The sequence below is a fragment of the Suricata suricatta genome, chromosome 3 (genome assembly GCF_006229205.1).
Source record: "Suricata suricatta isolate VVHF042 chromosome 3, meerkat_22Aug2017_6uvM2_HiC, whole genome shotgun sequence".
NCBI classification, from domain to species: Eukaryota; Metazoa; Chordata; class Mammalia; order Carnivora; family Herpestidae; genus Suricata; species Suricata suricatta.
Window position 1 is genome coordinate 143,818,597 of NC_043702.1, and position 19,277 is coordinate 143,837,873.

General features: G+C 36.8%; 1 protein-coding gene across 1 annotated transcript in view; it reads left to right on the top strand.

Annotated features, from left to right (window-relative positions):
• The first annotated feature begins 9,801 nt into the window (after positions 1 to 9,801).
• Positions 9,802 to 19,277, top strand: part of CRB1 (crumbs cell polarity complex component 1) — a 218,686-nt gene continuing 209,210 nt past the window's right edge. Inside the window, exons 1-2 of the mRNA XM_029933381.1 lie at positions 9,802 to 9,867; positions 13,189 to 13,386. Coding sequence (XP_029789241.1) covers positions 9,802 to 9,867; positions 13,189 to 13,386 — 264 coding nt within the window. The remainder of the gene's footprint in view (positions 9,868 to 13,188; positions 13,387 to 19,277) is intronic.

Sequence of the window (19,277 nt, forward strand, 5' to 3'; positions counted from 1 at the left end):
CACTACATGTAAAAGAATGAAATTAGTCTACTTTCTTACACCATACACAAAATTAAATTCAAAATATATTAAGGACATAAATGCGAAACATGAAACCATAAGAATAATAGAAGAGAATATAGGCAGTAATTTCTCTGACATTTGCTATAGCAACATTTTTCTAGATATGTCTCCTGAAGCAAGGGAAACAAAAGCAAAAATAAACTATTGAAACTACATTAAAACAATAAATCCCTGCACAGCAAAGGAAACAATGAACAAAACTAAAAGACATTATTTGCAAAGGACATATCCAATAAAGGGTTAATACCCAAAATTTATAAAGAACTTATACATCTCAACACCAAAACCCCCAAATAATCCAGTTTAAAAAATGGGCAGGACATAAGTACAGACATTTCTCCAAAAAAGATATCCAGATGGCCAACAGACACATGAAAAAATGTTCAACATCACTCATCATCAGAGAAATGCAAATCAAAACTACAATGAGATACTTCACACCCATCAGAATGACTAAAATCAAAACACAAGAAACAAGTGTTGGCAAAGATGAAGATAAAAAGGAAGCCTCGTGTACTTTTGGTAGGAGTTCAAGCTGGTGCAGCCATAATGGAAAACAGTATGAAGGTTCCTCAAAAATTAAAAAAATAGAACTATCTTATGATTCAGTAATTCCACTACTGGGTATTTACCCCCAAGAAAATGAAAACATTAATTCCAAAAGAAAACTGCATCACTATGTTTTTTGCAGCATTATTTAAAACTGCCAAATTTGGGGCACTTGGGTGGCTCCATCGTTTAAACCTCTGATTTCGATTCAGGTCATGATCTCACGTTTGTGGGTTTGAGCCCCGCGTCGGGCTCTGTGCTGACAGCTCAGAGCCTGGAGCCCGCTTTGGATTGTGTATCTCCCTGTCTCTCTGCCCTTCCCCCTCTCATGCTCTGGTTCTCTCTGTCTCACAAAAAAACTTAAAAAATTTTAAAAAATGCCAAATTTTGGAAGCAGCCTGTGTTCATCTATAGATGAATGGATAAAGAATGGTATGTATATACAACAGAATACTACTTAGCCATAAAAAATAATGAAATCTTGCCATTTGCAACAACATGGATGAATCTAGAGGGTATAATGCTAAGTGAAATAAGTCAGTCAAAGAAAGACAAATACCATATGATTTCCGTCATATCTGAAATTTAAGAAACTAAATAAATGAACAAAGAAAAGAAGAGACAAGATCAAAAAACAAACTTTTAACTATAGAGAAGAAGGTGATAGTTACCAGAGGTGAGGAGTGTGACGGGAGTGGTGAAATAGGTGGAGGGGTTAGGAGCACATTTATTTTGATGAAGACCAAGTAATGCAGAGATGTGCTGAGTCACTATGTTCTACACCTAAAACTAATGTATGTTAATGATACTGGAATTAAAATTAAAAAAAGAGATAACTGGAATTAAACACAAAAATTCAAGAAAAAAGTTTTAGACATTACCTCAAATGGTAATTAGATCAAAATTCCTGGTTTGTCATTTTTACATAGTCTCATAAAACCATTTTATGGTTATCTTATTTTAGTCTTATAAAAATGACAAAAGGATTTTAACAGAAATTCTTTCCAAATATTTTTAATGAAATTATGATTTTTAATTAAAAAATTTTAATCTATAAACCCAATCTCATTTTTAAAATTCTTTAACAGCCTTCAGGAAATGAAAAGAGACAGTACCACTTCCATACTAGCAGATGAGAGACTACAATGTAAATTCATTGGCAGAAAAATCTCCAACCATCTGTCAGATATTTATCTCTGAAATAGATTTCTTGGGTATAAACATAATACAAATATTATATTTAACACTCTTGTGAGCTAACTACAAGATGAATATGAGATCTAGTCTTTCTAAGCAGAGCTACAACCGCAGTGTTCAAGTATTACTCAGATCTAAAACAAATTCACTGTTAATATATTACCTATAAATATATATTCATGTGCCATGGTAGACGCTGCTTTTATTCTATGAGAAGGGGAAATCCGTCACCACAAAGCTTAAGAGCGCTGAATATTTTATCAATCAAATTCTCCAGGGCCCACAGCAGCCAGCCTCACATCAAAGGGAAGACGAGTGCAGGGCCTCTGTTTTCCTTTCTGACATCCTCTCTCACTTCATCTCTTACAACAAGAGCTCAGCCCATTTGCAGTGTTGCCCCCAAGAGAGAAATAAAAAAGAAAGAGCCTCCAGCCTGCTCTTATGTCCTTCTCTTCTACCTTCTCAGATCAACTCCTTTCAAAATGGCCTAAACTGTGAGGAGAATCTATAGATCCAGAAAAGCTGAGGCCTAACAAGTATTGAAGATACTTAGGTAAAAACATACTGTGAATGAAAAAAAAAATGTATGTGTGAAATAAAGGTAGGAAAGATGAATTTTCTCCTACTCTGCTTTTGTCCTCATTTCTCAGCGAACTGATTCTGATGATGTCAGTCTATATCACCTACAATACAGGATTTAAATTTAAAAAAATGGGCAATAAGAAATTAGTTCTGGGGTAGCGACATTTAAAATGAAATGAATTTGATGGGAAAATTGTTTTTAGTAAAGATTTAAGAATAAGAATGAAGAAGGAAATGGATAGGGCATTTTGTATGGAAAGTGGAAGAGCATTCACTTAGGAAGAAGGTGTATTAAAGACACCTACTAGTAACCTAGTTCAGTAATCTACTGAACTTTCTTATATACTTGTTAAGAAGGTTTAACAGAGTTTACACATATAACATAAACATAAAATACATGAAGCACTAGATATGCTTTATGTATTTAGTTGGAGGTCTTACCTGAATGCCAGCACTTTGGGATAGGCTTTAACAGAAATCAGAGCCTTAAAAAACAAATTAAAGTTTAAAATGAACGTCTTTTAGAGCTTTACGTCAAGGAAGACATTGCTCTTTCCCAATGCCCCATCTTATTTCCAATGCTTTTCCTAAAATGCATTTCAAATTTTAGAGTGTCTGCCATCTGTCTGCTGCCAGACTTCTCTTATGCAGTATTTCACTTACCTGTTGCCAGGAGTAGGCAAGGGATGGAATTCCAAGAATGATGGAATCAAGGGATGTACCAGAACATGAGTCAAATTTCAGTATGGGAGCACTCTCTGAGGATATAGGATTGAACACCCTGGAAAGAACCCTGGAAAACAATGCAAACATGTTAAAAGAATGTCATTAGTAACATGGAGAAAGTGAGCCATGATAAACAAGGTAGAAATGCCAGAACTGACATCTCAGATGGTGAAAGGATTAAAAGACTAGGCAAAGTGAGTCCGCTAGGGTGAGTATACCATGTAAGACTAGAAAGCCTATCTAATCACTAAGTTCCATGGAAGGCCTAGAAGATTTATGGTACAGTGAGGAATGAATTGATAAGAAAGGCACCAGCATCAGAAAAAAATCACAGAAGTAGCTCCTCAAAAGTACTCAAATAAATAAAATCAGAAAGAAAAGAAGAGAAATAACAATTACAATCATAGAAATACAAAGGATTATAAGAGAATATTATGAATTTTTTCTAACGTTTGTTTATTTTTGAGAGACAGAGAGACAGAGTGTGAGCAGGGGAGGGGCAGAAGGAGAGGGAGACACAGAATCTAAAGCAAGCTCCAGGCTCTGAGCTGTCAGCACAGAGCCCGACACAGGGCTCAAACTGACAAACTGCGAGATCATGACCTGAGCTGAAGTCGGCTGCTTAACCAACTGAGCCACCCAGGTGCCCCGAGAATATTATGAAAAATTATAAGCCAGCAAATTGAGCAATCTAGAAGAAATGTATAAATTCCTAGAAACAAGTAATCTTTCAAAATGGACTCAAGAAGAATAGAAAATTTGAGCAGATATACTACTAGTTTTCAAACTGAATCAGTAATCCCAAAACTCTTGTTTGGGAAAACAACAAAAAATCTAGGACCAGATGACTTCACAGGTAAATTCTACCAAACAATTTAAGAAGGGTCAATAGCTATTCTTTTCAAACTATTCAAAAAAAGGAAGAGGAATGTAAGCTTCCAAATTCATTCTATGAGGCCAGCATTACTCTGACACCAAAAGAAAATAAAGATACCACATAAAAAGAAAACTACAGATCAGTATCTCTGATAAACATAGATGCAAAGACCCTCAACAGAATATTAGCAAACCACATACCACAATACATTAAAAACATCATTCACCTTGATCAAGTAGGATTTATTCCTGGGAGGCAAGGGTGGTTTAATATTCATGAATCAAACAACATGCCACATGACATCAAGAGAAAGGATAAAAACCATATGATGATTTGAATAGATGCAGAAAAAGCATATGACAAAGTAAGTACAACATCCATTTATGATAAAAACCCTTAACAAAGTAGGTTTAGAGAGAGCATATCTCAACATAAGGACGGGTATATATGAAAAACCCATAGCTAATATTATCTGCAATGGTGAAAACCTAAGAGCTTTCCCCCTAATATCAGGAACAAGACAAGGATATCCATTCTCATCACTGTTATTCAACATAGTACTGGAAGTCTGCAGTATAGTAAAGCAATTAGATAAGAAAAACAAATAAAAGGCATCCAACTTGGTAAGGAAGACGTAAAACTTTCACTATTTGCAGATGACATGATACTATGTATAGAAAATCTATGTATAGAAGATTCCACCATAAAATTACTAGAACTGATAAATGAGTTCAATAAAGTTTCAGGATACAAAATTAATATACAGAAATCAGGTGCATTTCTATACATGAATAATGAAGTAGCAGAAAGAGAAATTAAGAAAAGAATGTTATTTACAGTTGCACCAAAAATAACATGATACCTAAGAATAAACCTAACCAAAGAAGTGAAAGATCTGTACTCTGAAAACTATAAAATAATGATGGAAGAAATTGAAGATGACACAAACATATGGAAGGACAAACAATTGCATGCTTATTGACTAGGAGAACAAATATTGTTAAAATGACTATACTACCCATAGCAATCTACAGATTTAATTCAATCTCTATCAAAATACCAATAGCCTTTTTCATGGAACTAGAACAAATAATCCTAAAATTTGTATGGAACCAAAAAAGACCTTTAATAGTCCAAGCAATCTTGGAAAAGAAGAACAATACTGGAGGTTCACAATCCCAGATTTTAGGATATATTACAAAACTGTAGTAATCCAGAGTAAGATACTGGCACAAAAATAGACACATAGATTGATAGAACAGATTAGAGAGCCTGGAAACAAATCCATTCTGTTTGATCAATTAATGCATGGCAAAGAAGGCAAGAACTTACAATGGCTAACTGGAAATGGTGCTTGCAAAACTGAGCATGTACATGAAAAACAATGAAACTTGACCACTTTCTTACATCATATACAAAAATAAATCAAAATGGATTAGAGACCTAAATGTGAGACATGAAACTATAAAATTCTAAGAAGAGAGCACAGACCATAATATCTTTGACATTAGCCATAACAATATTTTTCAAGATAGGTCTCCTTTGGCAAAGGAAATAAAAGAAAAATTAAGTTAGAGCTAGTACACCAAAATAAAAAGCTTTTGTTCAGTGAAAGAAAGCACTAACAAGACAAAAAGACAACTATGGAGTGGAAGAAGACATATCTGATAAGGGGTTAGTATTCAAATAAAGAACTTTTATAAGTCAACACCAGAAAACCAAATAATCCAATTTTAAAAATGAGCAGAACACATAACTAGATATTTTTCCAAAGAAGACATCCAGATGGCCAATAAACACATAAAAAGATGCCCCAAATCACTCTTCATCAGGAAGATGCAAATCAAAACCATAGTGAGATGTCACTTCACACCTGTCAGAATGTCTAATTTCAAAAACACAAGAAACAATAAGCTGGTAAGGATGTACACACAAAGGAACCCTTGTGCACTGTTGGTCGGAATTCAAGCTGTTGTAGCCTCTGTGGAAAACAATATGGAGTGTTTTCCTCAAAAATTAAAAAATAGAAATACCATAGGATGCAATAATTCTACCTCTGGGTATTTATCACAAGAAATAAAAACACTAATTCAACAAGATATATGCACCCCATGTTTATTTCAACCATGATATGAAAGCAGCCCAAATGTGCATTGAGAGATAAATGGATAAAGAAGTGTCATATATACACAATGGAAGAGTAGTTAGCCATAAAAAGGAATGAAATCTTTTCATTTGCAATAACATGGATGGATCTAGAGGTTACAATGCTAAGGGAAATAAGTCAATCAGAGAAAAACAAATACCATATGATTTCACTCATATGTTAACTTAAAGAAACAAGACAAATGTACAAAGAAAAAAGAGAGAGAAACAAAAACCCCTGACTCTTCAATATAGAGAACAAACTAGTGGTTGTCAGAGGTGAGATTGGGAGGTTGGGGTGGGGATGAGTAAAATAGATATGGGGGATTAAGAGTACACTTGTGATGAGCACTGAGGAATGTATAGAAGTGTTGAATCATTATATTGTACACCTGAAACGAATATAGCACTGTATGTTAATGATACACTATACATGAAATAAAAAATGATAATAGAAATTTTTAAAAAAAGATTTGACAGAGGGGAGAAAAGAACTTAGGTAGGTTTATTGGGCAACTAAAAGTTTTTCCATCCTTAATAAAAAAAGTAGATCAGAAACAGTGCATATTCATGTAAGATGGAAAAAATATGCACTAACAATCTTGGTTGAAAACTATATTAACTCTCTTATTATCTATCATAATATAAATCCCAAAAGACCTGGACTGTGCAGACATACTGGTACACTAATTAGAGGACACTAGTCTAATCATGTTGGATGAGCAAGAAATGGTAGGTATTTTAGATGCATTGTCAATATATATTTACTCAAAAGGGAGATACATGCTGTGAGATTTAAGGGATCCGCTACATCAGTAATATTTTTAGAGTTCCAGTTATCTGAGGCATGTCAAGATATTGTCTCCACAGTAAAGGACAATTCCTCCATCTTGTATCTTCCATTATGAAGAATAAAGTGCAATGCATGGGAGGAATCCCTGGGTTCTAAGGACAGAGTATTTGACACATGGGAATATTGCCCCAGCCTATATATTAAGTGACATAAAAGGCTGACACTTCCTAGTGGGACCCAGAGCAGAAAAGTGTTCTGAGGCAAGCCCAACAATGAAGCAACTAACTCTGCTGCTTGGGCCAAACAATTCAGCAAACCATGTTATTTTGGATGTATCTGTGGGATTACAATGGGAAAAGACTCTATGGCCCAATTCCAGTATAAGAATCACAAGGGCACTTGGGTTGTTCAGTCGGTTAAGTGTCTATCTTTAGCTAGGGTCATGATCTCACTGTTTGTGAGTTTGAGTCCCAAGTGCAGAATCTCTGCTGTCAGCCCAGAGCCTGCTTTGGATCCTCTGTCTCCCTCTCTCTCTGCCCTGCCCCTGTGCTCTCTCTCTTTCTCAGAAATAAATAAACATTAAAAGAGAAAGACAGAAAGACAGAAAGACAGAAAGACAGAAAGGAAGGAAGGAAGGAAAGGAAGGAAGGAAGGAAGGAAAGAAGGAGGGAGAAAGGGAGGGAAGGGAAGAAAGAAAGAAGGAAGGAAGGAAGGAAGCAAGGAAGGAAGGAAGGAGGGAGGGAGGGAGGGAGGGAGGGAAGGGAAGGGAAGGAAAGAAAGAGAAAGAAAGAAAGAAAGAAAGAAAGAAAGAAAGAAAGAAAGAAAGAAAGAAAGAAAGGAAGGAAGGAAGGAAGGAAGGAAGGAAGGAAGGAAGGAAGGAAGGAAAGAAAGAAAGAAAGAAAGAAAGAAAGAGAAAAAGAAAGAAAGAAAGAAAGAAAGGAAAGAAAGAAAGAAAGAAAGAAAAGAAAAATAAAGAAAAGAAAGGAAGGAGGAAAAAGAAAGAAAAGAAAAAAGGAAAGAAGGAAAGAAGAAAAGGAATAAAAAGAATCACAATGCAAGCCTTTGGAGTTCTGGAGCAAGGTCAGGTCGTCTGCAGTGGAGAATTACACAACTCCTGTAAAATAAATCCTGATGGGCTCCTGGGCCTGGTAGAGAGGGAGAACCTGGCTATGAATCATTAAATGATCATGTTGCCAGGGCTGCTCATCATGAGCAAGATTTCATCAGAAACAGCAAGTTACAAGGTCTGGGGTGGCATCAGTAATTTTGAAATGGAAATGTTACCTTGTGGATTAGATATAAGTAGGGCCAAAGGGCACAGATACATTAAAAACCCATGTCATTTATAATTCATCTTTCATAGCATTGGGGATTACATGATCCATGCCTTTATATAAGTTCCAGGAACAGTTGCTCCAGGATTCTAGGGGGCCTCTTCTGGAGGACTCTTTAAAGAGAAAAAAGTGGCACTAACCACTTTACAGCTAATCACAAGGATACAGCTGATCTTCATAATTTCTCTCCTCTACTATAAATTTTAGATGACCCTCACCTTCAGCTCTTCTAGATGGGTTAGTGGTGGTAAGACCCAGATCCTCATCTACAAAGCCTCTGAGCCCTTGGCTCACCATGCACTTTTTAGGGCATAGCTGTTACACTTGCCCAATAAGCATCAAGGTAGGTCAAGGTGTTATCAAGAGCCTCCCAGGTGGGAGTGAAACATGTTTCTCCTGATGCTACTAGGATATAGTTAGCTGACAATCCATGATTATGTCTTCAATATCTGCCTCACCTTTATATATATATATAAAAGGTGAGGCAGATATTGAAGACATAATATATATATATATTTGAGAGAAGGGGGGATAGAGGGAGAGGGAGAGGGAGAGAGAGAGAGAATCTCCATGCTAAGCATGGAGCCTGATGTGGGGCTCAGTCACACAACCCTCAGATCATGACCTGACCTCAAGTCAAGAATCAGACGCCTAACTGACTGAGCTACCCAGGTGCCCCTCTGCCTCAACTTTTAAGCCAAAGTTATGCTCTTTTCAGGGAAGCTAATGATTGAGTAAATTAGATCTAACCATTTCTGCCCAAGTAAGATCACTCTTATGGGTTCCTGTTTTTTTTTTAATTTTTTAAAATGTTTTTATTTATTTTTGAGAGAGAGAGAGAGACAGCATGAGCAGAGGAGGGTCAGAGAGAGAGGGAAACACAGGGTCTGAAGCAGGCTCCAGGCTCTGAGCTAGCTGTCAGTACAGAGCCCAACACGGGGCTCAAACCCATGCGATCATGACCTGAGCCGAAGCTGGATGCTTAACCGACTGAGCCACCCAGGCGCCCCATCTTACGGGTTCTTCTAATGAGTTATTTGTTCCAGAACCCCTCATTGAGTTGGCAGACAATTTGTCAGCCCTGCATCATAATTTTGTCTCTGCCAAATTTTGTCTTTTCCTTTTTTCTTTCACAGATGTTATTTCCCTCCCGCAACAAATTGTTTTTTTCCTCCTAACTCCAGCTCTGTGTCTGCTTCCCAGAGAACCTGACAGACTTGCACAAAGAGGTAGGGTAAGGTAGAGAATGGGCACCTATGGAAGTGGGCTCATGATATAAAGAATCTTTGTACCACTTGTGGTGGTGATTTTAAGTATCCAAAAATTCTTTGATACTTCTTTTTCCAGAGGTAGAACCTTGTTCCCCTGTTCTTGAGTTTGGGCTGGATTCACTTCAAATGAATAGAAGAAAGGAATAGAATAAAGGAAAAGTAATGATGTAAAACTTCTGAGACTAGTGTATAAAAGACAGTATAGCTTTCTGCTGCTTCTCTCTTGGACCACTCTCTCCGGAGGAGGAGGCCAGCTGCCATATCATGAAGAAACAGGAAACAGTGGAAAGTCCATGTGGTGAGGAGAAAAGGCTTTCTGCCGACAGCCATGTGAGTGTAGTACTCAGACTGCAACCCCATGTAACAAATTTACTGAATCTCTTGAGGGACCCTTAACTAGAACCAGTTGCTTTTGGATTTCTAAGCATAAGATGAAGCAAGACAATTAATCTTTGTTGTTTCAAGCTGCCAAGTATTAAAGGACTTTGTTACACAGCAATAGACTATCAATATATTTGTAAATCATGATCTAAAATTATCCACTATTGAAGAAGCACTGAATAGACAAAATGACAACCCAGTTGTCATCTATCAGCCTCAGTCATCAGCCACTCCAGTGCTAATAAAATGGTTGTAGGAATAGGGAAGCCTTAGGTACAGGGACAAAAGCTATTCATGAGCTCCCATTCACCAAAACATGAGAACAATATGAGTTCCCATTCACCAAAGTTCATCCATCCAGTTACTGCTGCTCCTGGAAGTCCAAACTGACAGCAGTGGAGAACAACACTGAAGGAAACTAACCAGCCAGTTGGCAAGACTGCAATATTAGGTGTTTTTCAGTGTCCAAGTTTAGAGATTTTATTGTATTCTTTCTGTTACTGATTTTTTTTAGTTTTATTATTATTATTGTTTTTGGTTTATGGTTAGAGAATAAGCTATATGATTTTAATTATTTTCAATTGATTGAGGTTGTTTATGGCCTACATTATGATCTATCCTGATATATGTTCCATGTGAGCTTGAGAAGAATGTGTATTTTGCTTGTTCAGTAAAGTGTTCTGTAAATGTAAATTAGATCACACTAGTTTATTATTGTAAGATTTAATAGATGGAAGCAGAGATGGGAGGAAAGAAAGAGACCAGGTTATGGAGCCAAGAAAGCCTTTATTGGGATCTGCCATTCCCCAGGTCGAGGTCCCATGACCCCGGGAGTGGGGAGTCAGGGAACTCATGCCTGATAGGCAATGGGGGGAGGGGGTGCATTTATGGGTGAGCGGGTTCTGGGTTTGATCTTGGGAGGGCAGATTAGCAAATAAAGGCATTTCAGGGACATGGCAGGATGGGATAGGTTGCCTTCTCTGTCAGGTGATGGGAAGCTGGAGCTTCATGATTGGCTGTTTTCAAACTGGCTCGGGACCTTCCAGGTCTGCAGGTGAGGGGTGGGGGTCGTCGGTGCATGTGGTTTTTCTCCGACCTACAGCTGAATGGCCACTCGGTCGCCACCTTAAGGTGACTCTTACAATTATGTTGTTGAGTTTTTCTGTATCTGTTGATTTTCTGTCTAAAGTTTTGGTAACAATTTTATTTATTTATTCATTTCTTTATTTTTTAACGATCTATTTTTGAGAGAGAGACACACAGAATGTGAGTGGGAGAGGGTCAGAGGGAGAGAGACACACACAGAATCAGAAGCAGGCTCTAGGCTCCAAGCTGTCAGCACACAGCCCTATGCGGGACTCAAACCCACACACTGTGAGATCATGACCTGAGCTGAAGTCAGCCACTTAACTGACTGAGCCACCCAGGCGCCCCTGTAACAATTTTTAATAAAGGGGTGTTGAAGTCCCCAGCTATAATTATAGATTTGTTTATTTGTCTTTTCAGCTTTATCAGTTTTTGCCTTACATATTTTGCAGCTCTGTTTTTTTGGTATGTATACATTTAGGATTGCCTGTATTTTTGTTTTTGGTATATATAATGTTCTTTCAGGTAATTTGATTTGAATTCAATTTTGCTTTTATTTTAATATTTATTTTTGAGAGAGAGAGAGAGAGAGAGAGTGAGAGAGAGAGAGAGAGAGAGAGAGAGAGAACAAGTGGGGAAAGGCAGAGAGGGAGACACAGAATCTGAAGCAGTCTCCAGCTATGAGCTCTCAGCACAGAGCCTGATGCAGAGCTCAAACTCACTCACTCAAACAGTGAAATCATGACCTGAGTTGAAGTCAATTTTAAATAAAATTAATATAGTCATTTCTGCTTTCCTTTAAGTAATGTTTGCATTATACATCATTTTATATCTTTTGCTTTCAATCTGCCTATATTATTATATAGAGCATATAATTAAGTCATGATTTTAGTTTCATTTTGTGAATTTCTGTCTTTTAATTGGTGTATTTTGTCTATTTATATTTAATATAATCATTGATACATTAGGATTCAAGTTTGCCATTATAGTTTTTGTTTTCTGTTTGTTATTTCTGTTTTCTTTTTTCCTGTCTTGGTATGGTCATTTTTAAATTCCATTTTGATATATCTATAGTGTTTTTGTTTGAGTTATTGTATTTTTAGTTCTAAAATTGCCATTTAGTTATTCTTTATACTTTTTATTTCTTTACTGAGACTTTTTATGTCTTTCCTGAGAACTTTTACTCATTTATTTGCTTCAAGGATTTTGAAATTGTTCAATGAAACATTTCTATGATGACTAACATATTTGTCAGATAATTCTAACATTTCTTTCATCTTGGTGTTGGCATTCATTGATTATTATTATTTTTCATTCAGTTTGAAATCTTTCTGGTTCCCACTATGATGAATAATTTTTTTATTGAAACCCTGAAATGTGCATATTATGTTAAGAGATTCTGGGTCTTATTCATTTATTTAAAAAAAATTTTTTTTTAAGTTAAAAGATTCTGGGTCTTACTTAAAACTTTGTGTTAGTGGGTGCCTGGGTGGCTCAGTCAGTTAAGCATTTGACTCTTGATTTTGGCTCAGTTTGTAATCTCACAGTTTGTGAGATGGAGCTCCATGTCAGGGTCTGCATCGACAGTACTGAGCCTGCTTGAGATTCTCTCTCTCTCTCTCTCTCTCTCTCTCTTCCTCTCCCTCTCCCCAGCTCACCCTCTCTTTCTCAAAATAAATAAGTAAACTAAAAAAAAAAACACAACTTCTTCGTTAGCTGACTTCCTCTGACACTATGGCATGGGAAAGGGATGGGTGTACTGTAATTAATGACAGATGGGTAGAAGTCTAGGTTACTCATTCAGTCTCTGTTGACATCCAAGAGTGGTGTACCTTTTTGGCTGAGAGAAAAGAAATGTCTTATTGCTCTTATGTGGCCTTCACAAACACTATAGCAGTGGGAGTGTTCTCATTACTTCTGGGCAGTGGCAAATGTTCTAACTTTTCTGTAAGGCTCCTATGATACTACCCCAGGGGGAAGGGATGCTTCATAACTGCTGAATGTGGTTGGAAATCCAGGCTCTCCACAATATGGGGAAGGGCCTATTACCACACAGTGAGTATAAATCCTCTTTCTCGCTTCGCCTTCTCTGACAATACTGCAGCAGAAATGTTGGGGTGACTTGTTACACAGCCTGATGGAATGAAAGTCTAGGCTCCCACTTGATTCTTGCTGGACGACCAGATCCAGGCCAATCTCTCTGATGAGCAAGTGCTCTCAGAAGAGGAGATTGATGAGAACTTCAAAGCCCTCTTCAGGCAGCTGGCAGGGGAGGACATGGAGATCAGCGTCAAGGAGCTGCGGACCATCCTCAACCGGATCATCAGCAAACACAAAGACCTGCGGACGAAGGGCTTCAGCCTGGAGTCATGCCGTAGCATGGTGAACCTCAGGTTTTTTTCCTGGGGTATTTAATGAGAGTTGAGTGGTTATTGTTTAAAAGTTTTCTGTCTTGTTAGATTGCCTCTTTCCTGGTCTCTTGGCTAAAGAGGGGAGGCTTTTGCTGGAGCTCCGTTTGCATCCACTGGGATTTCTGAGTTGCTGGCTTTTTCCGTTCCAAGTCTGGGATATATCATGCCAAACAAAAAACCAACCACAACACCCAAGGAACTTAATCATTGTATCATTTCTTGAGCCCTGAGTATATTAGTGAATCTGCTCTTCCCTTTATCTTGCAGAGTCACTTTATGTTTGCACTACATACAGTGCCCAAGGTTTTAGGTTGTAATTAGCAGACGGAATAGGGGAAAGTATGTCTACTCCACTTTCCCAGAAGAGGTCCCAGGAATATTTTTATATTTTTAAGATATTTTTAAAAAATAATAGAAGAATAAAATTTTTTGATACAAGACTTACATGAAATTAAAATTTAATGTCTGTAAATAAAGTTTTAATTGTCTATGGCTGTTTTTGTGCTACACTGGCTAAATTTGGGTAGTTGAATCAGAGACTGTGTGGTTCACAAACCATAAAATATTTACCATCTTATTTTTTTACAGAAATTTGTCGACCCTTGGATCATGTAATGGAATGAATTACTAGCATTTTATTAACAGAACTGAGTAGAGTAACTCCTCAAACAAAACTAATAGAAAGAGGGATGTGGAAATTCAGATAGACTCTACTCAGTTTTATGCCCTGGTGAATACAGGTTTGGTTGAAATGTTGGTCAGGAAAGATGATGCTACCATAGAAGGTTTCTTGCACTATTTAGTATCCATGATTTTTCCAACTATTCTCATTTCATCAATTATAAGAAGAATTTTTTTTTACATTTGAACATCTCTGATGTAACTTATGATTAGTCCTGTCACGTTTTAATTGGCAATATTTTTTCTTAGTCATGTATAAAATAATGATACCCCTTACAATTGATGATGTCTTAGATTTACTGAAATATGCAAATAATCTGGAGCAGTTATAAATAAATCCTTGCGCAGTTAAGAATATATACCTTTTTGAGTTTCAGGCAAAAGCTATTTTTCCTTAAGTATTGACCTCAAAGTCACTTTTTAAATTCTTTTTAGTACAAAACATTTTTCATGTATGTATTTTTCTAATTCAATGTTTTTCTAGCAAAGTCTTGTACAAATATTCTTATATATTTTTTCTACTGTCAAAATGTTCTCCAAGAAGCTTGAGTGTTTCCAAAAACATTTTTTTATTATGATTGTACATGTTTTGTGTATTTGTAACTTCTGTTTTCGTGTTGTAATTGTATAACCAAAGTTGTCACTGTCATAATGATGACCAGTTCTTACCCTAAGAGTCATAAACGGTAAGTCCAAAACTAATTTGGAAGCAAAGAAAAACAATGGCACTATTTCCCACTTATCTAACCTCTCAAGGGCACTTAGCAGTTAGGAGAACATTATAAGTACAGACAGATTTCATGATTAGAAGGTTCATTAGTAAGAAGGTACAGAATACTAATCACAAGACTTTCATTTGCACTGACAAGGTCTGACCTAGCTAGCATTCATCAGTGACAGTGGAATTGCTCCCTGGTGGTATCAACCACAGGCAAGGCGGAGAAAACATGTTCTTCATGGAGGAATTCATCAAAAGTAAGCAGAGCTGTATCACACACCATTGCTTTCGGAACTCCCTAGAGAGTAGCCAACATCTTATCGGAGTCAGTTTGTTTGGTCTGTAAAATGCAAAGTGCTCAGGGGAAGTTTGCATCTTAAAGAAAAACAGTTTGAACTTTGGAACTCCAGCGAACAACCATCCCATGAGTCTGTACCTTAAATAATCTAATTGACCATGAGGAGGTGCGTTAGTCAATATTACATATAAAAGCACAGGAGTATACTCTGCATTTAACTCTGTAGTAATTATAAATGTTATAAACTCTCATAAATATTTCCATTTTAAAGTATCATGACACCAGAAAGAATACTACATTAATATCAATCAAAATTGCATACTTTAAGCCTGAAAGCATATTTTCATATTTTAATTATAAATGTATATTTAATGGCTCTTTTCCTAAATGTCACAACTTTTAACAAAATGTGTCCTTATCATGTAAAAGCATTTTATGAATAATGATTAAGTTCTCACAGCTGTGCCTGGTGCTGTGAAGGACAAAACTGAGCACTACTAATATTTCCATCTACAAAGGGCTCACTCCTAATTTGTTATAAAATTGGCAAATGAAATAATTAGAAATTATACAAAACAAAATATAACTGAGTGGGAAGTACCCAAGCCCTGGTGCTTTTGAGTCTTTTTAATTACCTGATTCCTCTGGGCCTCAGTTTTCTTATATATAAAACAGGACATTATTTCCTAACATACAGGGTTGGGACATATGTTAGGTAAATGGTGATTACTGTAGCCAACTTCAAACAATATAGTAAATATTTCAAACATAGGCATTTTCACTTTATTGTAAAATTTTCACTTTATTGTGCTTTACAGATATTACATTTATTTAATTGAAGGTTTGTGGCAACACTGCTTTGATCTTGGATTAGTGATCTTTAATGTTACTAGTATAATTGTTTTGGGGTATCACAAATCACACTCATATAAGATGGTGAACTTAATAAATGTGTGTGTTCTGACTTCTCCACTGGCTATAACCCCATGTCTTCCCCTCTCCTCAAGCATTCCTATTCCCTGAGACATAACAAAATTGAATGTAGGCCAATTAATAACCCTACAAAGGCCTCTAAGTATTCAAGTGAAAAAGGAGAGCCACACATCTTTCACTTTAAATCACAAGCTAGATATAATTAAGTTTAGTGAGGAAGCCATGTCAAAAGTGGAGATAGGGGGGCGCCTGGGTGGCTCAGTTGGTTGGGCCTCCGACTTCGGCTCAGGTCAGATCTCACGTTTGTGGGTTCATGCCCCGCATCAGGCTCTGTGCTGACAGCTACCTCCGAGCCTGGAGCCTGCTTCCAGTTCTGTGTCTCCTTCTCTCTCTGCCCCTCCCCCTCTCATACTCTGTCTCATTCTGTATCAAAAAATAAATAAAAACATTAAAAAAAAGTGGAGATAGGGTGAAAGCTGGGTCTCCTGCAGAAAACAGATAACTAAGTTGTAAATGAAAAAGGAAAAGTTCTTGAAGGAAATTAAAAGTTCTGCTTCAGCAAACATATGAATGGCAAGAAAGTGAAACAGCCTTATTGCTGATATAAACAAAGTTTTAGTGGTCTGGGTAGAGGATCAAACCAGTTACACATTGTCTTCAGCCAAAGCCCAATACAGAGCAAGCTCCTACCTCTGTTCAATTCTGTGATGGCTGAAAGAGTTGAAGAAGCTTCAGAAGAAAAGTTTGAAGTTAGCAGAGATAGGGTCATGAGGTTTAAGGAAAGAAGCCATCCCCTTAACATAAAGGTGCAAGATGAAGCAGCAAGTGTTGAGGTAGAAGTTGCAGGAGGTTATCCAGAGGTTCTAGCTAAGAGAGTTAATGAAGGTCCCTACCCTAGGCAATAGATTTTCAATGTAGAACAGTCTTATTTTGGAGGAAGACACTATCTAGGACTTTTATGACTAGAGAAATGCCTGGTTTCAAAGCTTCAATGGATAGGCTGACTCTCTTGTTAGGGGTAATGCAGTTGGTAACTTAAAGGTAAAGCCCATGCTCATTTACCATTCTGAAAATCCTGGGGCCCTAAAGAATTATGTTTAATCTACTTCGTCTGTGGTCTATAAGTGGAACAACAAAGCTTAAATGACAGCATGTCTGTTTGCAACACATTTACTGAATATTTTAGGCCCACCATTGAGACGTGCTGCTCAAAAAAAAAATTCTTTCAAAAGATTACTGCTCATTTACAATGACTGCATCTAGTCACCCAAAGCTGTACTGGAGATGTACAATGAGATTAATGTTGTTTTCATGCCTGCTGACACAACATCCAGTCTGCAGCCCATGGATCAAGGAGTAATGTTGACTTTTAAGTCTTATTCTTTAAGAAATACATTCATAACGCTATATACCTGTTCTAGATAATGATTCCTCTAATGAATCTGGGCAAAGTAGTAAAGTGAAAAATTTCTGGAAAGGATTCCCCATTCTAGATGGTGATTAAGAACATTTGTGATTCAAGAGAAGAGGTCCAAATGTCAACATCAGCATGAGTTTTAGAAAAGATGATTCCTGACCCTCATGGATAACTTTGAAAGGTTTAAGACTTCAGTGGAGGAAGTCACTGCAGATGTGATAGAAAGAGCAAGAAAACCAGAATTAGAAATATGGCTCAAAGGTGTGATAAAATTTTAACAGATGAGAAGTTGCTGTTATGGATGAGTGAAGAAAGCGGTATCTTGAGATGGAAACTACTCCTGGTGAAGATGCTATGAAGACTGTTGAAATGACAAGAATGATTTTAAATATCACACAAACTTAGTTGATGCAGCAGCAGCAGAGTTTGGGCAGATTGACTCCAATTTGAAAGAAGTGCTGTGGGTAAAATGTCATCAAACAGCACTGCATACTACAGAGAAATCATTCCTGAGAGGAGTGAATTGATGTGGCAACTTTCATTGTTGTCTTATTTTAAGAAATTGCCACAGCCAACCCAACCTTCAGCAACCAACACCTTGATCAGTCAGCAGCCATCAGCATTGAGTCAAGATCTCTACCAGCAAAAAGATTATGACTTACTGAAAGCTCAGATGATGACTAGCATTTTTTAGCAATAAAGCATTTAAAAAATTAAAGTATATGCATTGTTTTGTAAAGACATATTCCTACGGTGCCCTTGACATGCTACAGTCCTGTGTATACATAACTTTTGTGTGCACTGAGAAACCAAAAAGTTATTTTGACTTACTTTATTGTAATATTCACTTTATTGCAGTGGTCTGAAATTAAATCCGCAATATCTCCAACGTGTGTCTGTACAGAAAAACATCTAAAGTGAAAAAAAAAGAGATCAATGAGATGAGTGTAATATAGGCTTACTGGAGTCAAGACTAGGGCTGGGCCTTAAAAAGTCCCTATTTCATATACTAATAAAATTATTATTATCTTACATTGGAAGTTTTTTGAAATTGATGTTAAAATTAATGAAAAATCAGCTAAGGATTAAAGGATGATATAGCAGAGCAGTAACAACCAGAGAGAACAGCATGTTCAAAGGCCCTGTAGTAGGAAGAAGCCTAAGTGACTTATCTTTTACCATATAGATTACTATTTTTCTCAGGTTTCCATTTCTTTTTCAATTGATTCAAATATAAAATATTTCTTTATAGTGTTTGTTTTGGTATTAGTTATATAGAAAGTTTTCCCCATTCCAATATGATGTAGTAGGATATATATTCTATTATGCATTATTTACTGTTTTACTTTTTTCATTTAAATCTTTCTTCCATAAGAAATTTATCTTGAGGGGCACCTGGGTGGCTCAGTCAGTTAAGCGTCCGTCCAGCTTTGGCTCAGGTCATGATCTCACGGTTTGTGGGTTTGAGCCCTGCATCCGGCTCTGTGCTGACAGCTAGCTCAGAGCCTGGAGCCTGCTTCAGATTCTGTGTCTCCCTCTCTCTGACCCTCCCCTGCTTGAGCTGTCTCTCTGTCTCTCAAAAATAAATAAAAAACAGAAAAAAAAGAAAAAGAAAAGAAATTTATCTTTTTTTATACAATTTATTTTTTTAACATATGCAATTTTTTTCCGTCATTTACAATACAGTAGTTACAATGATACTCCAACCAGAAAAGCAAAGTAAAAAATCAAAACCCCCACTTCTATTTCATGTAAATAGACTTATACAGAAATTAGAAGGTTAGGTACCAACTAGTTAATCACCTAATTTCACAG